A 23,188-nucleotide genomic window follows, 5' to 3' on the forward strand; every position below is an offset into this window, starting at 1 on the left:
GTGTGACACTGCATTAAGAACAGTAGCCTTCACTTCACAATCGGCACATCAGCATCACCTGGGGCATTGATCACTTTGCAGCCTTTAGACTACCCCGAAATGTTTTACTGATCAAGTCGATCATTTTTTCGTTTGTTTATGTTCATGCACATTAACGTCATCCTCGGCCACACCATTCACAATATTGCTCAGGGTTTGATCCTGAGAAAAAGGTAGGCTACATAACCAGCCAGTGATGTCTTCTGCGCTTCATTGGCAAAGCGAAGTTGCATGATTTCAATCCTAGTCTTCTTTGTGATGTTGAGTTGTGATATGTTGTGCCTTGGAATCACACGGTTTGCTTTCTGACCCAGTGTCAAGGCAGCAATCATTCCCATCCCGTGGAAAGTCCCCTTCCCATCCAGGGTGATAATATTATGATCAACATTATCAGCTGCAAATAACATTGTACTTTCGAGTAGGTCTATGTTCTCTAGAACAATGGATTCTGACGCTACACAATCAGCTGCATTCTTTTCAAACCTCAGGACTTCTGCGTAAGAAGAACAATATCCCATACTGTGTAAACTGTAAAGTATCAACAAGAAATCTCGATCTGTACAAATGATGTCCTTGAACAGCAAGACCAATTTGCAATGGTGCAATCACCGCTCGTGGTCTGACAACTTGGCCAATAGGCCTACTTGCAACATTTTGCTTTGTGTTTTTTCCTACTAATAAGGAACTCAACAGTGTTCGTAAAGTTTCAGGCAAGTGGGCTACATTAGAGCAGGACCGAGATTGGAGTGTCGGTTGCGTAGCCGAGTGGTGAAAACGTCTGCGCGACGTTCGAAAGGATGTGGGTTCGACACTGCTCCAGAGCACGCGGCTGTGTCTCGGCACAGACACTTAGGCCTAATGGCAAGCCAAAATAAGGGGAGCAGCTGACTCGAAGACTAGGCCTATATGTCACTTCGCTGCTTCCTGTCGTTTGTTGTAGGCTATCGCATCTGTGATCGCAGTGTTACTGTATGTTATGTATCGCAATGGGGGCAAATAAAACACGATTATTATTATTATTATTGAGTGCGTCTGTGCTTGGATAGTGATCATTAACAGATGGAACACCATTTTTGATGAGCTTTGCCGCAGTTTTAATTATTTCTCTCATTTGTGACTCTTCATCATCCTCATGCCTTGTTTTTAGGAAATGAGATCGGAGAATTTTGGATGTCTTCTCTCTCATAGTGACAATGCAATGAAGGCGCTGACCTTCATTTACATAAATAGATTCACCGCACTATTTCTATAATTGGGTCTTCAGATATTTTGATCCATAAGGAAGGCAATCATCATTTGCTAAAAACTCTTTCATTTTAGATCTGAGGTCTGATATCTTTAACTGTTCTTCATCATTCTGTTCAACATGGGAACACATCTTTAGAGATGCTTGGTCCTGTTTCTCATCCTTCGGTCGCCCAAATTTTTGACGTTTTGCCTCAGGTACTCCGCCGCATTGCAAGGGTACGTAAAATCCATATATAAAGGTAACACTACAAAAATGATAGTATAAACAGTCTGCAGCATGCAAATCGCTACCGTAGTATTCAATACGACCTTTCACGGCACATGACCAACCGTCAGAACGTCTCTCACAACACTCTAATATAGTCCTTGCAAAAACATCTGTTTTAACCAAACTAAAGCCAGGTCTATCCGTGAGAACTCGAGTCCCACAAAACAAACAATGAGTCTTACTGTGAAAATTGCCATCAAGAATTCGAACACTTCGTTTCCTCGTGACGCAGGACCCACTTTCCTCTCTGTTCTTTTTAAGCTGTACATCGATTGGCTTAGTAGGCCTATAACGTTTACGACAGTCTATGCGTACTTTTCGACCAGCCGTCGCAACAGTGTTGTCCCCTCTATTAGGATTGGCAGCATTAATCCCATCAGCACCCTTTTGACGCAGTATACTGGAGGCTTCAGAAGCTTGAATTTCCTTGTCACAGATCGTAATTTCTTTGCAGGCATTTTCCCTGAACTCTTTTTCCGTGTATCCGTAAACTTCCTCCGGCAATCACGGCGGACCACAACTTTGCCAATGTGAAATACTTGCAGTATGAAATTTACTTTTAAATGAGCACCAACACTAACAATAATTTCACAAAAATTGAATAATTCAGTATTTGGACATCCGCCATTTTGAAAAAAATGGCGGAATTTCGAAAAAAGCGGATAACTTTTTTCACCAAAAAATTTTCACGGGGATTTTTTTTTGGTCATTGTACACAATGAAAAGAACCAATGTACAAAATTTCAGCTTTACACCAATTAAGTCAAGGTAAAACCCTTCAACGACTGGACTATGAGTGCGTTGACTTTGATTGGTATAACACTCCGCCTGTAAGTTACTTTTAATTTCATTTTATTCGTCTGTAAAAATAGCCTCCAACAAGCAGAAATAACCTCAGGATCAAGATATAGGAGTGAATTATGAACAGTACCGTTCCCCCACGGGGTCTTGGGGGTACTTTTGACTCAGGATATTAGGGCCCAGGAAATTGAAGAAACTACCTCATATTCCCTGAATATAGTGCGTTTTTCTTGGAGCTGGAGAATCTCAATGGTACCGGGCCCAAGATATCTTCTCCACGACAATAATTATTATGAATCACTTTCGACACTGCATTTTTTTAAAACAATAGGCAAGAGTGTCTTTCTTTTTTCACTCAGTGTCACGGAAAATGTTAAATAACCGTCATGAATGTCGTGCGAATATAGGCTACTGTGTAGTAAGTTTTGATGTTTTTAAACAATTTGGAAATGGGAAGTGCCGGTATTCTATTATAGGCTAGATAGATTGTCTATTATTGATAGCCTATATTTCCGCTGTACTTGATTTATGCCTCTGGTTTTTGGCAATTTTCCATCCTTGAAAAAATACAGTAAAAGTTCACGTACCACTACCATGGTCCCAACAAACATATTTTGTGTAAAATCCAAGTTTTATTTTGAATGATACTTCTAACAACTAATGAGTTAGCAAAGCTTTCAGCAATAACAATTTGATGGTAATCAAACAATAGATCATTCAAGATCCAGGTAAGAGCTTTCTAAGCAAGTTAGTTCATTTAAACAAAAATGCAAAGTTTAGGCCTATGTTCCACAGTTCGCACAAAATATGCGTCCACACAAAAACATTTACAAAAAACAAATAAACATTTACCAGTGTCAGGTATTAGACTGCGAATATCATTTGATTGTATAGAAGGTATAGTAAGATAGTCACCGTAAAAGAGCGACACAGTGAGACTGCAATTATTTTATGAAGCATCCATCGCGTAAGTTCAATTATAAGCACGCACAGATAGCTAGCAACATTATGGAAAATAATTCGAATTAGCACAAAGTAATCCAGTAACGAGATTAAGACTATATCACAAAAAATAACATTGAAATCCAACTGTCAGGCAATAGGCTGTCAAATGTGACATGACGCCTACGGGGAGGGCAGAGCAATTACAGAATGTTGCTTAGAGGAAAAACGTTATAATTGATGTCATATAAGGGGGAGAATGGCAGGTATACGGCGTCATATAATATTGTAACTGCTCTAAAACAACACTACACACACTCGCAATAAATAACTGTCGCGATTACACTTGTACTGAGATATTTTGACAATGATAAGCAGGCGAAAACTATCTTCATTTCATATAACGTTATCACCAACTTTATTTCATTTTTCTACATTGCAAACATTTGGCACAACTGGAAAGGTTACACGTTGAAACCGGTTCGTAGCTCAATCAATAGAACACTCGACTTTATAAACAAAAATATGGCAAGACAAAATTACCATGATTTAGTTAATAGTGAAGTTGTAGGCCCACAGTCCTTCATTTAGAAATTCTTTAGCACCGAATGGGATAAGCTACAAATCATACAGTGCTTGGAATATCAACGGAAAATGTTAACCCCGACGACTTCGCTTGCATCAGTAATATGATGCTTCCGGACAGAAAATACACAAAACTTTAGGCATTAAACTTTTAAAGACTTTGTTCGTCTAAGAGTAAATTTTTCTTAAATTGAAACATCACCCAGCAAATTAAACTATGTTGAATAATTTGGTCAAAAGAAATGAGGTCAAAAGTAAAACTACGTATCGTCTTCATAATTAAACAACCCTTGTTAATATTGATAGCTAATAGTACAGTGTACCGGGTGTGGACAAAGTCCTTGGACTAAAATTTAATTTTAATTTACTATGTTCTTAAATAGATTTAGTAAGTGTTTGATAATGCATAATTTATTGTATCAAACCTTATCTTTCAGAATGTGTCATCAGTTTATCATAATTTAGCTTTGTTTTCAAGTATGAGTGATAAACGTGCAGCTATCATTGAGCTTCATCGAGCAGGCAAGACCAATTCAGAGATAATAAAGCTTCTTGCAGCACCGAAATCAACAGTTTATCACACTGTTAGCAGGTTAAAATAACTGAAAAGTGCCGAAGATCGCCCTCGAAGTGGGAGACCACAAGCTTCTCGTACCCCAAAGGTAATTAATGCGGTTCGAGCCAGAATCCGCCGCAATCCCAAGAGATGCACGAGGAAAATGGCTCGCGAAATGGATGTGAATGAAAAGACGATCAGGAAGACCGTTAAAACCGATCTGACGTTGTCCCCCATCAAAACGCAAACTTGCCAACACCTCACAGACCTCCAAAAAGAAAAGAGACCCGATCGAGCTAAAATTCTTCTGAACAAAATGAAGTCAGGTACGGACACGGGAGAGATCATTTTCTCAGATGAAAAATAGTTCAATGTCAAAGCAGTGCGTAACCGACAAAATGATCGTATCCTTGCTAAGTCTTCTGCAGACATTCCTGACTCCATGAAAAAAGTTTTCATGCGCCAGAAACGGTCTTCTGTCATGGTGTGGGCCGCTGTCTCCAAAACCTGGAGGTCTCCCCTCATTTTTGTTCCACAAGGCACTAAAGTTAACACCAATTAGTACATTGAGACAAGTTTGACTCCTGCCCTTGCAGAGGCTAAGAAACACTTCAAAAGGAAACCATTCCCATTCCACCAAGACGGTGCGCCATCCCACACGTCCAAGAAAACCCAGGAATGGTGCCAGAACCATTTTCCTCATTTCTGGAGCAAGGAAGTTCGGCCGCCCTCATCACCAGACCTGAATCCAATGGACTTTTGTGTTTGGTCCATTTTAGAGGCAGATGCCTGTGCTTCATCCCATGACTCAGTTGAGGCGTTGAAGTGCTCTCTCAAAAAAATGGGGTAAAATACCCCAAGAAACCCTATGTAAAGCGGTAGGGAGTTTCAGAAGTAGACTTGAGCGTGTTATTCAGGCCGGAGGGGGACATATTGAATAAAACTTTGTACGATTGTTAGTTACTGTCTTGGCAATACTTGGTTAAAATATTTTGCGATTTTTTTCACTATTTACAGAAATATTTACACACTTTAAAGCAGTCCAAGGACTTTGTCCGCACCCTGTCGGTAGATGATAGCTTGTAGTCAATCCTGCAATGCAATGGCTTTTGACAGCAACAACAGCTAAACTTCAACCTTGTCATCCTTTTTGGCCGTTCCATCCAACATTGGATCAGTAGCTTCAACAACACTTTTGTCTGTACTGTTCGCTACAACATAAAATCGGTTAATTAATTATTATCTGTTACGATTTCTCAAAATGATGTAAAACAAACGTTTAGCCAGACCCGTCCTATTCCAACATCCAGGAAATGACAGACGAAAAAAAACACAGGTAGTATCATACCGTAAAATATCTGAGTATTCATAGAAACGTCACGTCCTAACACAAATATTGGTGATAATAATGTTTTTTTTTGGCTTGAAAAAAATCCCTTGCCACGGCCTGGAAAGGTTAACATTTCAAAGCAATAGAAGTCGCTGCAAGTACGGAAGTAACCTTTCCTTAAGACTGGCATAATCATCGCTCACTTCCTATTCCATTGCTGTTGTCATAGGGAGCCTGAGAATCTTTCCTCTTTGTTGAAGGGCAGAAGAGTCCATGTAGCAGAAATATGCCAAACCCCAGCGACCAGCTCGTCAAACAACAAGTCCTTTGGAATTCATATATCCAGCACGCGACTGACATAGCCGATGCCATTAAAAGGACGAGTACAGAGCAGTGAAGAAAATGTACTTTGTTCAATCACTTGCTTAAAAAGCGGTTGTATTACTATGAGCTTTTAAATGGGACAACGTATTGGCTATGAAAAGCGTTTAGTCTGCGCTTTTGACAGGAAAATAAAGTCCATACTTGGTTTTCACAAAGCAATGTGCTGAGCAAGCATGCCTAATAAACCAGATGTGCATACAAAGTCAACTAGGTCGGCGTCACTTCTACTACGCCTCTACGAACTTCAGTTCAGCTTTTAGAAGTTGCCATACCAACTTAATTAAATATGATACAGCCCAGGTAAACTCGCACTAATCCGTCGCAAGGTATTTGAAATGGGGTTAGTTCTCAATGAATATCGGTGGTTTTCCACAGAGTGACAAAAAGACTGTTTTTTTGAAAGTCTCCACAAAGTTGCCTTTACAATGACAGATTTAATTATAAGCACAAATGGCCAATCTCAGAAAGTAATATCATCTGAATCTTGATTTGAAAGCGCACTAGATGGAATAGCATGTCACTGCAACACTGCATACAGATCACAGAATAAGACTAATTGTCTTTGGCATTTTGAAATGAAGCAAAGAACTCCAACATTCATCTATGCTATTCTGTTGCAATACACATTAATGAACAAAAGTTGGACTTACGTTTTGATGTACACATCGGTAATACCTTCACAATGGCATAGTATATTAATCCTGAAGATAAGGCAATGAGAGCATTGATATTGAACATCCTTTTAGCTCCATACATTTTATAAAGCACGCCTGACACAAGTGCTCCAATCATATTGCCTAAAAAAATTAATTTTCTTTAATGAATTTAAATAATTTAACTTTAATCAAGTGTAGAAGTTTATGCTAGCCCTAGAAGATGAAGATTGGAATTAAACATGTTCAACTCAACAATTTAAACTAGTAATCATAAAGACTTAATTCTTCTTCTTCTTCTTCTTGCTTATGAGGCAGCAATTCAGGTAACATCTCCCAATTGTTGCAACCAGAGCAGTGTCTTCATATCAGGTTGTTGCAATGCCATTAACTTCTACATGGTTTCAGTTTAATACAAACAGCACTAGACCCCTTACCTAGACCCCAGTAGACGCCTTGGGTGACTCCAATAAGCGTGGCTGTCATACCTTCTGGAGCAAGCTCAGATGCATACGTGCACATTGCAGAAAACGGTACGGCAAATGAAATGGCATTGAGCATCTCAATGAAAAGAATAGGCCAAGCGACAGTAATAATGGTGTACAAAAAACACTGAACCTAAAATACATAGCACAAACATAATTATGCTGTATACGACCTTCGTGTCATAAAACAGGAAAATACAATTTAAGTATTCAACATTGCAGATTGTAAATGCAATTGAATAGCTTAAATATCACGAATTTTTGTAAAGTTTTTATCTTGTGCCTGCATGCTGACCATAGCGACCTAAATACACGAGACTTGTCAACCCACTAGCCTATAATATTGACTGGAAGCTGATAAAATTTTGATTACAAACTCTTGGTTTTATGTGTATTTGAATAAAATGAAAGTTTTGAAAAACTAACTTGCTAAAGTGTGATCAGTGAACCTCAAACAAAGACAAATCGTCTGGTTTAACGTTAGGTGGTCGGACCACTCAGCATGCGACAACTCAGCAATTACTTACATTTTAGCAACTGCCAAGTCAGCAAATGAGATTTACGTGCTCACATTGAACTTGCCTCGTCATCGCTTGCCAAAGTGAGTTTGCTGACTTTGTGACTTGCCAAGTTATGGCTTGCTCAGTTGTTAGTTACTCAGTTTTATCATTTATTAACTTTAGCCACTTGCTAAAATATTGCTAGATCAGTTGTCACTTGCTTAGTTCACAACTGTTGGCTTGTAGGAGACTATTAACTTTATAACTGGAAGATCCGGTAACTGCAACAGAATTTGTTATTTGTATAATAGTTGCCGGATCTTTTTCGGCTTTTCAGCACAACAGCCAAAGGTGGGTTCAATGTTTGTATGATAGCAGTATAAATTCAGCCCAAACTCAGACTAAACAGCAAACATACGAAAAATAACTCATACTAGTAGCCATGGGCGTCGATTTTTTCTTAGAAGAGAGGAATTCTGGGTGGGCGAGAGTTTTCAAACAGATTTCATTGAATGTGTATATTCACAAATTCGCAATGGTTAGCCTTTCTCACAAAGACTGCGTTTAGCGTCGCTGCAGCAATTAAGCTTTAATAGGTTTGAAGTTTGCTTTCTTGCGCCTTGCGATCTTATGAGCGGCGCTGCTAAACTAAACAAACTTCTTTATGTTTTCCTTTGCGACCTAAAAAGCGAGTGACTCGTGACCTGTTATCTTTAAAGTGGCGCCTTCGGATTTGCCGCAAAATGTTCGGACAGGTGACTGCTGACTGTGCGGCTATTGCTGCTGCATAACTTTCATTAGTCTGCGGCAGATAACCGATTGTTTTCCGAGACCCACTAACAGCAGCTACAGTAACAAGTACCATCAGGGTTAAGACGCATCCACTGGAATTTGGAGAAAAGCTTCCTTTGCAACACACGACCTTCCCGAGCCGGAAGCTGATTCGGCAGCAGCAGGAAATCAGCATCACTTTCATTCACTTGTTGCAGACCATTTGACTGAAGGGATCGAAATATACATTGTGAGAAATGAAAAAAACCTTGTTGATCTGAGTTCGGAAAAACTGCTCTAAAAGCATTAATTGCTGCACGTTCAAAATCAGTCATAATTGTTCTTGGTGCTAAGGTAGGCTCTAAAACTTTTAATTCTGACAAAAGTTTATTGTAACTTTCTTCGGTTTTGTTGGCCATTAAAACGTAAACAAGCGGCAAAACGTCACCATTCATGATACCATGTATTGTGTATAATTGACTAAATAAAGGGGGTACTGTTTTGAAAGTCCCATCTGCGTACCAGTTATTTATGTGCACTGGATAAAACCTGCAAATTTCTCCGAGTAGAAAATAAAATAATCCTGTCTGATCCATCATCACTGTCGAACAGAAGAAACGGTTGATTTGAATGGCTTATCCTATATGTAGGAGGAATGCTTAACTGGAGTAAGCATACTGGAGTTGCGGGAACTTGGGCTGCTACATTTCTAGCATTTCGTATATTCCTTTTTAAGCACTGAGGTGTTGGTAGCTTGCCTGCAACTGCTTGGGATACTCCGACGTACGCATTTGTTGCAATGCAATGTGTTCCTTCTTGAGTTGTGATTGCTTTTTCTTTAGTTGAGTTAATCACTTTAAAAGCTTCAACACGAGCAATATCGCCTGCATGATTGTGTTCTCCAACACGTTGCGTAACAGAATCTTCATCTGTATGAACTCTTGCATGGCACTTTCTTGCATAAAACTGGTCACATTTCCAAAAAGTTTTTACTCCACTAGTTCGCTCTTTCACAAATAGATGACTATGATCAATAAGCTTTTTCTTATTTCTTATGCTTACGACGTACTGCAGAGGCATCTTGAAGGATCTACTAGTCTACTTAGCAAACTTCCAAACACAATCTATCTTCCAACCTTCACGCAATTCTGACTTCAAAACATATTTTACCCACCCTCGTTTCACGGCAGGGTGGGCACCGCCCACGCGGCCCACCCTATTTCGACGCCTATGCTAGTAGCTCTAACTGCTATCAAGCAAGGCAGGTCAGCTTCCATTCAACTTTGTAAACCTATTATTATCTGTGTGTTGGCCCGTGGTTATAGGTCGCCATGCTCATGACATTAAAACAATCTGTGTGTTGGCCCGTGGTTATAGGTCGCCATGCTCATGACATTAAAACACACCAATTTCAACATCATAATAATTCAAAATATGAACACTTACAGCCGATGTGACCAAACCTATGGCAAGAACAGCATCATATCCAATGTTATTGCATATCCAACCAGAAACAAAGAAAGCAGGTATCTCACTTGCACACCCCAACAGTATAGTCAAACCTAGTAGCGTTTGACTAGCTCCAGGGAGCTGCTCAATATACCAAAATGTAAACGCATACCTTGTACCAAGGTTAAATCCACTAACAAACATAACGAATAGCAGACAGCTGATGCGTGCGTTTCGCACTAAACTCAATAGACCGTTGACAAGAGAAGGAAATTTCTGCTTTGGGACTTTCAGCTTGACAAGGCAAATCAATGCAGTGATTGACTGAAAAACTGCAAATCCAACAAAAACAAAAAGGTAGTCCTTTTCTTCACTGTTTTCCGAGACATTTGTTAAAACATCAACTAAATATCCAGTCAACAGCCCCACCAAACCAAATCCAACTGCTCCCCATAATCTCTGCTTACCAAATTGATGTGCTCGTTCTGGTCCCAGCATATGTAAAGTAGTGGCATCAATTATTGAAGATAAAGGCACACTAGCAATTACTATCAAACTGGACAAAAGAACCAAAAGATAAAATGTAAGTCCATACTGTTCAGTTGATCTCGTGTTGTCATCAGAGCAATCTTTGAAGTAGGAATTGATATTGCAGTCATTCCCTTCAGATATATTTATGCTTGAAAATTGGCTAATTGAAGTAGTATTTTCAGCACATCGCACATTATAATTATTCAGATTTGCCAGTTTGCATTGGAAAATAGAACCATTTTCAATACTGTAACAGCAAATTGGATTTTGATCAACACAGCAAACCTTCGCAGGAGCATAATTTTTAATTGGAGGTATAAAGTACATTGGAAGTGTAAAGGCAATTGATAACACAGCACAAACAATCATTGCTAACTTGTACACTGAAAATTTGTCCGCAATTGCACCAATAAAAGAAGGAGCAAAAAGGCTAATCATTTTCTCAATCGCCATGATAATGCCATTTTGAGTGGTTGAAATTCCAAGTTGTTTTTGAAAAATCGACTTGAATGGAAGAATGCATGCCAGTGCTGTGAATAAAAAAAATATTACAATTACATTGAAGCAAATGGTTTGATGCAAGATTAATTAACCTTCCACTTTCTTTGAACAGCACTGTGCACCAGGAGTCTGCAAATCAGCCCGATAGCTTAGTTGGTTAGCGAGTGACTTCTGGAACGAAGAAGCTTCAAGATCAAGCGGTGCTGGTTCGACTTTCGGGGTGTGCGCTTGAGCAACGCACGTTAAGGACTGCTCTTCATTCAGCGGCATCTAATGAATTGAATAATTTCCCGGCAACAAGACTTTAACAATCGGAAACTTCACTGTGTCAATCTCAGTGACCGGGCCTGTATCAGTGATTCAAAGCCTCTACAGTCTACAAGTATGCGAAACTGCCAGGATTAAGCTCTGTAAGAAGCTTTCCCACTCCAAGGATAAAAATTCAATCAATCAAATACTTGATAGTACAACCGCAACCCTAAAAAATAGTTTTAAATTCTTACAATCCAAACATTTCGAGAGCATATATCAATTTTAAGGCTACTATTGACAGTAGCAATTTTCAGTAACATTGTATGAAACAGAGCATATCAAAAAAAAATTATTAAACCAGTATTTATTTTTCTAAAGGAAATTTACGAGCTCAGTGTTTAGAGCACAACAACTCTATTTGAGGTTTTGAATGAGAAATGGCAACGAGAAGATTTTATTGTGTTTCTAGTCTTGATCTGTACTTGTTTACAATGCATTATAGTGGATTAAACCTCCTTCCACATAAAATAGTTCTGAATGTAAAAAAAAATCATTGAAGCAGCTGATAACCGTTGATATTCCTTGCAGCTGAAATTCCAGCTCTTTTAATATGAAAGATAAAAAAACTATGTCACTTAACAGGTCATCCAATGCTTTTATCATAACAGATGATAGATTGTCAAACATGTGCTTATCACTGTCAATTCTTGCTACAATGGGCTGTCAAAAAACATCTGATGATTTATGGTGAGTATTTTATCTAGTGAAGGGTGATAATATTCGTCTACCACGTATCAGCTCAGTGGTTAAGCTCTCGATTCAAGATCAAGCAGCACTGATGCGGCTCTTGGGGTGTACTCTTGAGCAACGCATTTCAGGACTGCTCTACAATCAGCAGTACATTGTGGAAGGAATAGCTCATAAGCAACAACACTTCAAACAACTATGGAAACCTCGCTCAGCCAATCTCAGTAACTGGCCATGCGTCAGTGGGGTCTGCTACTATTCGGTGAGTCCGATTCGGTGAGTTCCTAACCTCTAACCCCAAACCCTAAAACGGCAATGATAATTAGGCTACGGTACCCGATAATTAAAAAAAAATTGAAAAAATCCCCCGTTAAGGGATCGAACTCACCGAAACGGGCCATTCCGGCGTCAGTGGTTCAAAGCCTCTACAAGTTAGGAAACCACCAGGAATGACCTATCAATAGCTTTCAATGCAATACGTAATACTTAAATTATATATAGTAAAAAAATTTGCAGACACAATGAGAATATTTATGGTAAGTTTAAATCATTTTGCGACCCAGAGTAGAAAGTCTCACAACCCAGTATTTGTGGACTCCTGCTGTATAGTTATGATGCTTGAAATAATAATACGGACGGTAATAATGATGTTGCAAGCACATTAGCGCTTTTTCACAGTTTGAAATGCAGTGCAATTGCATAAAATATGATACAATGAACAAGATGAAATAGAATATGGTACTACAGTACATAGTACAGGCTATGTCATATTATGAAACAAAGAACAATAGGTATGTACTGTACTTTTTATATCAACGTAATGAAAATATAAAGTGGAATAAACAGAGCACAGAATAACACTATAACAACACTAAAATTAATACATAAAATTTCACATTTTATTATTCAACACAAATATGTTTACCTGCTTGGGAACAGAAAATGACAGCCTTTATAGGAATAAGGTCATAATTAATCTTCATTGTTGTTCAATTTTGTCTAATTTCAGCAGTCAGTAAATCACTTTTTCAAACATAATCTAACGGCCAATTTTTCATAATGAAAATAAATTCAGTTACTGTACCTACAAATTGATAGATCGCTTAAACACCGTACCAGATTTTTTTAGTATAATAGGAAAAAATTAGACCATTGTGGTTGTGGATACAGGTGCATGACATCTGGGTGAAACCACTTGGGCGAGACCAAGTGGGCGACAGTAGCAAAAGTTTAGCCGTTTAGAACTGTGGTGACATATATATAATTTATCTAGTTGCTTTGCGGCATCACGGTTTATCCTGCAGCTTAATCCCTTCGAACCGATAAGTTTTTAAAAGAATATTTTTCTATTATTTTGTTATTTTGTCTAACTTTAAACCACTCTTATTGCAATAGAAACTCTAAATTTGTGTTTTGTTTTTATTTTCAATGAGTAAGACTCATTTTTAAATTTAGGACATTTTTGTCCTATTTGGCTTCACGTGTAGGCGTGTACTTTTCATTCCGACTAAAACTGGGTTTTTTTTCGGTCATTTATCGGCCATTGACCGATTTTTTAGCAAAATGTCTGAAAAAATATAGTCAATTTGGTCAAAATGTCTGAAAAAATATAAAATATAGTCAACTCGGTCAAAATGTCCGAACAAAAAAAAGATGTTGTATCAGCTACTTGAAAGGAAATATTTTTATCAGAAAAAATGACCGAAATAAATAAAAAATAACCGAATTTTTTCAAGTCATTTCGGACAAATGACTGAAAAGTCTCAGCAAAAAAAAAACTAGGACTAAAGAATCACCATCTCAATAGTTGATAAGCTCATTTATTGATAATAATCGAGCAAGTTTGATAAACGTTTCTGATTATTTTTTCTTTTACATTGATATGGTTGTTTTCTGTGATTATCATAGTTAAATTTCAGGGGTGGACAAGATGACGGGCAGAGATGGGTAGTAGCGCGCTACTGTTTTGGTAAAAGTAGCAGCGCTACTTTTTAGTTGGAGTAGCGGCGCTATTTTTTTTCAAAGTAGCGGTAGCGAAAGAGGCGCTACTTTTTTTCAGTCGCACTCCCGCTACTTTTTAATTTAAAGTGTAAAAAATACTTGTTTTTTTTTGCAACACTGGCGTGGTCAAGCAGCTTTACAATCGGTTTGGTTGCAAAGTTTTGTTTTTTTGTGAATCTCGTTTTCTGGTGTGGAGCTGCGATCAAAGTATGAAATCGACAATGTTCATTTTAATTTTAATAATAGCCAAAGTAAAGTTGTATATGGTGTATAGAATATAGACTAGCCTACATGCAGTGAGCATTGCCTCAGTCATCATCTATGCTAAGATGTCCAAAAATAAGGTTTAATTATATTGGTTAAAGTAAAACTGTTGACAAATGCTAAGATATTTGTTGCTGATAAAGTTTTCTTACACGATGGCTTTTGTTAAAAGAAAACATTACAGGGCAATTTTGTGTCATGCCGATGCAGCGATAACATTATAAATGATATCAATTATTTTGTAGTGACAAATTCTCAGTGTGGAACCCTCTACAAGCCACACCCTTCTATTATTGTGCAGTGCATGTCACTCGGTGGTGCACTCACTCGGTCAAACGTCGGTAAAAAGGAAACCGCAATTGCGGACGCCTTTTTTTCGGACAGGAGCAAGTCCTTGAGCTTTTCAAATACCGAGTTAAAACATCGGTTTACTAAATACAACACCCCCATTCCTTCCAGTGCTGCGGTGGAGAGACTTTTCTCTGTTGAAAAAGATGTGCATAAGCCAAAGCAGGCAGGACTTAGTGACTCTCATTTTGAAATGCTCGTGTTTTCGAAAAACGTGTAACAATAAATTTCCCTTAGAATGTGTTTTGTATAACGACGTTAAAATGACAGAGTAAACAAATGATATCATAACATTCGTTTTGAATGCTGAACAAAACAAATGAATGATAACATTCGTTTTCAAGGTCATTTTTGCGTCACTAGGGACTTGAAGAGTGTTTCCTAGTGTCATTTTAGACAAAAGTAGCGGTAGCACGTGCTACTTTGGTCCGAGTAGCGGTAGCGCGCTACATTTGTAAATTGGTAGCGGTAGCGCGCGCTATTTTAAAAGTACCGGGTTCCCAGCCCAGTATATATACGTAATATGTATTCTATATTCAGTTTCAGCATTCTAGAATAGCTAATTATTCTATTTTGCCCATCCATACCTCAGAGATAAACAACTAGTTTAGTAGGCTCAGTAAACACTGGTAATTTAAGCATCAAGAAGAAATAACTTGTATTATGCAAACAAGCTTGGTTTTAAATATTTATCCTCGGACTGACAAAGCCTTGATAGGTTATTCCTGGTAGTTTCGCGTACTTGTAGAGGCTCTTGACGCAGGGTCGGTTACCGAGATTAGCAGAGTGAAGTTTTTCCGATTGTTGAAATGTTCTTGTCGGGGAATTATTCCATTCACTAGGTGTCACTGAATGAAGAGCAGTCCTGGAATGTGTTGCTCAAGCGCACATCCCGAGAGCCGAAACAGCGCCGCGTGATCTTGAGGCCGGGCGCGTAACCACTAAGTTATCGAGGCGGACTTCAACTGATTTAGCAAGGGTGCCTACTCTTCCACAAAAAACCCAAACTGACTTTAAAATAGCCAAATCACCAAACCACAAATATGTAGCCAAATGCTTTGAAAATTGCCAAATTTCTTGAATTTGGCGATAAAATTGCTAATGTGGCTCCACTGCATCCATTTTCATTGGTTGGAGCTGGAGAGCAGGGTAGAGTGATTGCTCGTTGCACTGTGGCATAAACAAACATGTGTCTCTTGGGCCATGTGTATATACGTTGTGCAATGAGCAGACTAATAATTGCTATAACTTACTGTCTGGGAATTGTGCATAGTCTTGATTTTGAAACTTGTTACTTTTGCTACAGCAGCGTTGTATCATATAGCTTATTTAACGTTCAGTGTCCGGCTGTCTGCCCCGACTTACTATTATTTAACGGGTGCAACCTAGTTCGTACCCTGAACAGTTCGTACCCTCAGTTTGTACCCTGAAAAGATCGAGAGAAAAAATTAAAAAAAGCCGAAGTTGCTGATTGCAGTTTAATAGCACAAAGCCGAACTTGCTGATCGGAGTTTCTGCAAACAAACTCAAGGGTTAGGGTTAGAGAAAACTGCGGAAAAATGAAACTGCGGAAAAATATTTGCGGAAACTGCGATCAGCGAGGGTTAGAGCATAGATTACTCTATGGTTATTGGTTAGGGTAAAGGTTAGCGCAAACTGCGGAAAAGTGTTTGCGGATTTCAACTGCGATCAGCGAGGGTTAGGGTTAAAGCATAGATTACTCTATGGTTAGGGTTAAGGTTAGCGGAAACTGCGATCAGCGAGGGTTAGGGTTAGAGAGCTTTGGCTTTGTGCTATCTTTCTCTCAATCTTTTCAAGGGGGAAATTTTGAAAATGTTTGCGGAAAATGCGATCAGCGACTTCGGCTTTTTTTAATTTTTTCTCTCGATCTTTTCAGGGTACGAACTGTTCAGGGTACGAACTAGGTTGCATCCTTATTTAACGACTTACTATTAAGTCATTAATTAAGACATCTATGTTTGCAGGGTTGCCAACCTTTGAAAATGTTTCCAGCCCAAACTGATCACTGAACCAGCCCAAATGCTTTTTGAAACCAGCACAATTTCCAATATGCTTTAAACTTTCAAAATATTTTTGACAAACTCAATTCAATCATATATAAGTTATATGGCCTACTGATGTCTAACACATCTAGTCTCTAGATCATATAATTTTATGCTGAATTTGGCATGTAGGCTACCTTCAAAAAAAGAACAATCAAGGAGTAAAAATTAAGATAATTACATTGCAAACAAAATAACAAATATGTAACTTTACTAAACACAGGGCAGCACAGCAAGCACAGTATGTCCAATTATACATTATCTACACGTTTATGATTATACATATCACGTCAAACTTATCGGATGCAACCCAGTTCGTACCCTTAACAGTTCGTACCCTGAAAAGATCAAGAGAAAAAATTAAAAAAAGCGGAAGTCGCTGATTGCAGTTTCCGCAAACATTTTTCCGCAAACCCTAACCATAGACTAATTTATGCTCTGACCCTAACCTTCGCTGACCGCAGTTTCCGCAAACATTTTTCCGCAGTTTTCACTAAACTTTACCCTAACCCTAACTCTAACCATAGAGTAATCTATGCTCTAACCCTAACCCTCGCTGATCGCAGTTTCCGCAAACAGTTTTCCGCAGTTTCCGCTAACCGCAGTTTTTGCTTTCCCTAACTCTAACCATAGAGTAATCTATGCTCTCTAACCTATGCTCTAACCCTAACCCTCGCTGATTGCAGTTTCCACAAACATTTTTCCGCAGTTTCCGCTAACCTTTACCTCCCCGCCGTTACCATAACCATAGAGTAATCTATGCTCGCCTCTAACCCTCGCTGATCGCAGTTTCCACAAACATTTTTCCGCAGTTTTGCAGTTTCCGCTAAGCGCAGTTTCCGCTAACCTTTACCCTAACCATAGAGTAATCTATGCTCTAACCCTAACCCTCGCTGATCGCAGTTTCCGCTAACCCTAACCATGCCCTAACCCTCGAGTTTGTTTGCAGAAACTCCGATCAGCAAGTTCGGCTTTGTGCTATTAAACTGCAATCAGCGGCTTTGGCTTTTTTTAATTTTTTCTCTCAATCTTTTCAGGGTACAAACTGTTCAGGGTACGAACTAGGTTGCACCCAAACTTATCTAACAATTTCAGAGATGGCTTAAAACTGTTGCAACAAATGCTGTGGCGGTCCATATATCCATGCACATGCATTATGAGGGATTCAAGCATGTCCTGATGCATTTTGTTTCTCTGCTTTGTCTTAATTATATTCATTTCTGAGAAAGATCTTACAACAGAAGCATTACTGAAAGGTAAAGCTAGCACAGAAAGAGCAAAATTTCCTAGTTTAGAAAAATCTTTTTCTGAAGATTATTTTTTTGCTATCTTTTTCCCATTCTTCACAGTAACAGCTAATGTAACATTTGCCATATTTTGCCCACTTTTCCATGGTAAACAATGCCTTGCTATGAACACAACAGCGTTAAGTAAAGCTTTGTAGGCCTACTGAACTTTTATGTAAACTTTCATAATGAAAATAGAAAAATAATAAACATTAATTTATGCATCTCACAAGCACAAAATAAACTTGCCTTCTTTATGAGACCAATCAGGCTTGCCAGATTGGCCCTTTTTAGAGGTAGTTGGCGCAAAAAAAAATTGTTTGGCCCCTTGGCCCTTTGTTTTCAATATTTGGCTCTTTTTAGAAGCAGTTGGCTTATACTATCAAACTATATACGTAGCTATTTAAATAAATGTCTTTCGGAAATTGAGACTGAAAAGTGTTATTACGATTTTTTAGACAATGTTTATGCCAATGCCAAAGATTCGAGTGGAAACACTGTAGAAGATGAAGATTTGGAATTGTTCTTGTAGAATGTAGAAGACTGTGTTGTTGTACGGTAATGGGTGCTGGTTTAGCATCGGCCGCCTTGGTCAGTGACGTCATTAAAATGTGTGACGTCATGCAAAAAAACGCAACTACTTTTAAAAAGGGTGCAAAAACGCGGAACAGAAGTAAAAGCGGAAAGGCTATTGATTTTTTAATATTTGTAGTGAATAGTGCCTCCTAGCTTTCTCATTTCTGCTCGGACTTTAACAATTTTCCTATCGTTGGAAAGCATAATGCCTCATCTACCCGAATGGATTAATTGTCAGTCTAAAGTAGGCATTACATTTATGTAGCGCTAACTTAAACTTTACTATTTTGTACCAATTCTCCGCAATTCATTTTTTACAATAAAAATACCAAACCAACACAAATTAAAAGATTATGTCTTGGTTTATTCATATGTTAACTTTCACATTTATATCTAATCCACAAAACGAGCAATCGTTGTTCAAACGTAACCGCTCGACGAAGCTTTTTTCCAATGCATTTTTCAAGGCGATTCGATTGTGGTTCAGTAGCCTATAATCCGCCCACTGTTTGCAGTGATCGATGAATACTGTATCCACCAAATGTGTTGTAGCTTTCTCATTTCTGCTCGGACTTTAACAGTTTCACCATCGTTGGAAAGCACGATACTGCATCTATCCGATTAAATTGGTTGCAAGTTTAAAGTATGCATTACATTGACCTAGCGCTAACTTAAACTTTACTATTTTGTACCAATTCTTAGCAATTCATTTTTTACAATAAAAGTACCAAACCAACACAAATTAAAAGAGTATGTCTTGGTTTATTCTTATGTTAACTTTCACATTTATATCTAATCAACAAAACGAGCAATCGTTGTTCAAACGTAACCGCTCGACGAAGCTTTTTTCCAATGCATTTTTCAAATCGATTCGATCGTGGTTCAGTATGAGCCGCCCACAGTTTGCTGTGATCGATGAATACTGCCTCCACCAAATATGCTGTAGCTTTCTCATTTCTGCTCGGATTCTAACAATTTTACTATCGTTGGATGGTATTATGCTTCATCTACCCGAATGGATTAATTGCCAATCCAAAGTAGGCATTATATGTATGTAGCGTTAACTTAAACTTTACTATTTTGTACCAATTCTCCGCAATTCATTTTTTACAATAAAAATACCAAACCAACACAAATTAAAAGAGTATGTCTTGGTTTATTCATATGTTAACTTTCACATTTATATCTAATCCACAAAACGAGCAATCGTTGTTCAAACGTAACCGCTCGACGAAGCTTTTTTCCAATGCATTTTTCAAATCGATTCGATCGTGGTTCAGTATGAGCCGCCCACAGTTTGCTGTGATCGATGAATACTGCCTCCACCAAATATGCTGTAGCTTTCTTATTTCTGCTCGGATTTTAATAATTTTACTATCGTTGGATGGCATTATGCTTCATCTACCCGAATGGATTAATTGCCAGTCTAAAGTAGGCATTACATTTATGTAGCGTTAACTTAAACTTTACTATTTTGTACCAATTCTTAGCAATTCATTTTTTACAATAAAAGTACCAAACCAACACAAATTAAAAGAGTATGTCTTGGTTTATTCATATGTTAACTTTCACATTTATATCTAATCAACAAAACGAGCAATCGTTGTTCAAACGTAACCGCTCGACGAAGCTTTTTTCCAATGCATTTTTCAAGGCGATTCGATTGTGGTTCAATCTAAGCCGCCCACAGTTTGCTGTGATCGATGAATACTGCCTCCACCAAATATGCTGTAGCTTTCTTATTTCTGCTCGGATTTTAATAATTTTACTATCGTTGGATGGCATTATGCTTCATCTACCCGAATGGATTAATTGCCAGTCTAAAGTAGGCATTACATTTATGTAGCGTTAACTTAAACTTTACTATTTTGTACCAATTCTTAGCAATTCATTTTTTACAATAAAAGTACCAAACCAACACAAATTAAAAGAGTATGTCTTGGTTTATTCATATGTTAACTTTCACATTTATATCTAATCAACAAAACGAGCAATCGTTGTTCAAACGTAACCGCTCGACGAAGCTTTTTTCCAATTCATTTTTCAAGGCGATTCGATTGTGGTTCAATCTAAGCCGCCCACAGTTTGCTGTGATCGATGAATACTGCCTCCACCAAATATGCTGTAGCTTTCTTATTTCTGCTCGGATTTTAATAATTTTACTATCGTTGGATGGCATTATGCTTCATCTACCCGAATGGATTAATTGCCAGTCTAAAGTAGGCATTACATTTATGTAGCGTTAACTTAAACTTTACTATTTTGTACCAATTCTTAGCAATTCATTTTTTACAATAAAAGTACCAAACCAACACAAATTAAAAGAGTATGTCTTGGTTTATTCATATGTTAACTTTCACATTTATATCTAATCCACAAAACGAGCAATCGTTTTTCAAACGTAACCGCTCGACGAAGCTTTTTTCCAATGCATTTTTCAAATCGATTCGATCGTGGTTCAGTATGAGCCGCCCACGGTTTGCAGTGATCGATGAATACTGCCTCCACCAAATATGCTGTAGCTTTCTCATTTCTGCTCGGATTCTAACAATTTTACTATCGTTGGATGGCATTATGCTTCATTTACCCGAATGGATTAATTGCCAGTCTAAAGTAGGCATTACATTTATGTAGCGTTAACTTAAACTTTACTATTTTGTACCAATTCTTAGCAATTCATTTTTTACAATAAAAGTACCAAACCAACACAAATTAAAAGAGTATGTCTTGGTTTATTCATATGTTAACTTTCACATTTATATCTAATCAACAAAACGAGCAATCGTTGTTCAAACGTAACCGCTCGACGAAGCTTTTTTCCAATGCATTTTTCAAATCGATTCGATCGTGGTTCAGTATAAGCCGCCCACAGTTTGCTGTGATCGATGAATACTGCCTCCACCAAATATGCTGTAGCTTTCTCATTTCTGCTCGGATTCTAACAATTTTACTATCGTTGGATGGCATTATGCTTCATCTACCCGAATGGATTAATTGCCAATCTAAAGTATGCATTATATTTATGTAGCATTAACTTAAACTTTACTATTTTGTACCAATTCTCAGCAATTTATTTTTTACAATAAAAATACCAAACCAACACAAATTAAAAGAGTATGTCTTGGTTTATTAACCTAACAACTTTCACGTTTATATTATATGTAAAAAACGAGAAATCGTTGTTCAAACGTAGCCGCTCGACGAAGCTTTTTTGACAATTTTACCATCGTTGAAAAGCACGATACTGCATCTACCCGAATCAATTGGTTGCATGTCCAAGGTATACAGTAGCCTACATTTATCTAACGCTAATTTAAACTTTACTATTAAAACATCAATTACTCCAAAAGTGATAGGCCTATGACATTTGGACAACACCATGAACTCCAAACAGACTTAAGCTATGATATCCATAAGCAGACAATAGGCAAAAAGTGTTTACTAATTCCCTTTAATTGAATCTTGCTTGAACATTTTTAATTATTCCAGACATGTTGGATGAATGTGCTTGGCCTACGCAGTTTTTGAAGTCAAGATTCAGTTGGTCAAGCAAAAATAGTAGGCTACACATTTAGCCAAACGCAGCAGCACCACTTTTCAAGATTGAACAATAGAAACCCTTTAATGATGCAGAAATCAGTAGTCTTAACAGCATCAAATTTTACGTCTTGAAGCAGTTTAACATCGCCTATCTTAATACGAGAAGTAGAATGGGGTGACTTTGGTCCAGTTATGAGACACCGCTTACTTTAATTTTACAATGGTTCTGGGAGAAAACTTTAGTTTACCCATATTGAGGGCTATCAAGAGCCCTTACATGTTACCAAGTTTGAAGTCATTTGGTCCATGCGTAGAGTTTAAAAAAAAAAACAAACTATAAGTGGTTTTCACTCCAGTGTTTTAAAAAAACTATAAGCAGTAATCTTTTTTCAAGACATGCTCATTGCCAACCCCAAAAAGGGGTGTCACTGGCCTCTTTCAGAGTTTTTAAAATACTTTGGTTTGGTATTTTTATTGTAAAAAATGAATTGCTGAGAATTGGTACAAAATAGTAAAGTTTAAGTTAGCGCTACATAAATGTAATGCCTACTTTAGACTGGCAATTAATCCATTCGAGTAGATGAATCATAATGCCATCCAACGATAGTAAAATTGTTAGAATCCAAGCAGAAATGAGAAAGCTACAGCATATTTGGTGGAGGCAGTATTCATCGATCACAGCAAACTGTGGGCGGCTTATACTGAACCACGATCGAATCGCCTTGAAAAATGCATTGGAAAAAAGCTTCGTCGAGCGGTTACGTTTGAACAACGATTGCTCGTTTTGTTGATTAGATATAAATGTGAAAGTTAACATATGAATAAACCAAGACATACTCTTTTAATTTGTGTTGGTTTGGTACTTTTATTGTAAAAAATGAATTGCTAAGAATTGGTACAAAATAGTAAAGTTTAAGTTAACGCTACATAAATGTAATGCCTACTTTAGACTGGCAATTAATCCATTCGGGTAGATGAAGCATAATGCCATCCAACGATAGTAAAATTGTTAGAATCCGAGCAGAAATGAGAAAGCTACAGCATATTTGGTGGAGGCAGTATTCATCG

The 23,188-nt window shown here is 37.9% G+C and overlaps 1 protein-coding gene across 2 annotated transcripts; it reads right to left on the bottom strand.

Annotated features, from left to right (window-relative positions):
* Nucleotides 1-2,974: 2,974 nt before the first annotated feature.
* On the bottom strand, nt 2,975-13,086 carry LOC145770763 (major facilitator superfamily domain-containing protein 6-like). Of its 2 annotated transcripts, XM_082582488.1 has the most exons (6): nt 12,968-12,986; nt 12,431-12,506; nt 10,009-11,072; nt 7,244-7,424; nt 6,804-6,950; nt 2,975-5,650 (listed from the first exon to the last, which is right to left on the bottom strand). In XM_082582488.1, the coding sequence occupies exons 2-6, from the start codon at nt 12,441-12,443 to the stop codon at nt 5,565-5,567; spliced, it is 1,491 nt and encodes a 496-aa protein (XP_082438614.1). In that variant the 5' UTR covers nt 12,444-12,506; nt 12,968-12,986; the 3' UTR covers nt 2,975-5,564. The 2 variants fall into 2 exon arrangements, with proteins under 2 accessions (XP_082438614.1, XP_082438606.1); XM_082582480.1 differs by lacking the exon at nt 12,431-12,506 and having other exon boundaries at nt 12,968-13,086.
* Nucleotides 13,087-23,188: the final 10,102 nt, after the last annotated feature.

Source organism: Aplidium turbinatum, chromosome 1, assembly GCF_918807975.1.
Source record: "Aplidium turbinatum chromosome 1, kaAplTurb1.1, whole genome shotgun sequence".
In the NCBI taxonomy this organism is placed as follows: Eukaryota; Metazoa; Chordata; class Ascidiacea; order Aplousobranchia; family Polyclinidae; genus Aplidium; species Aplidium turbinatum.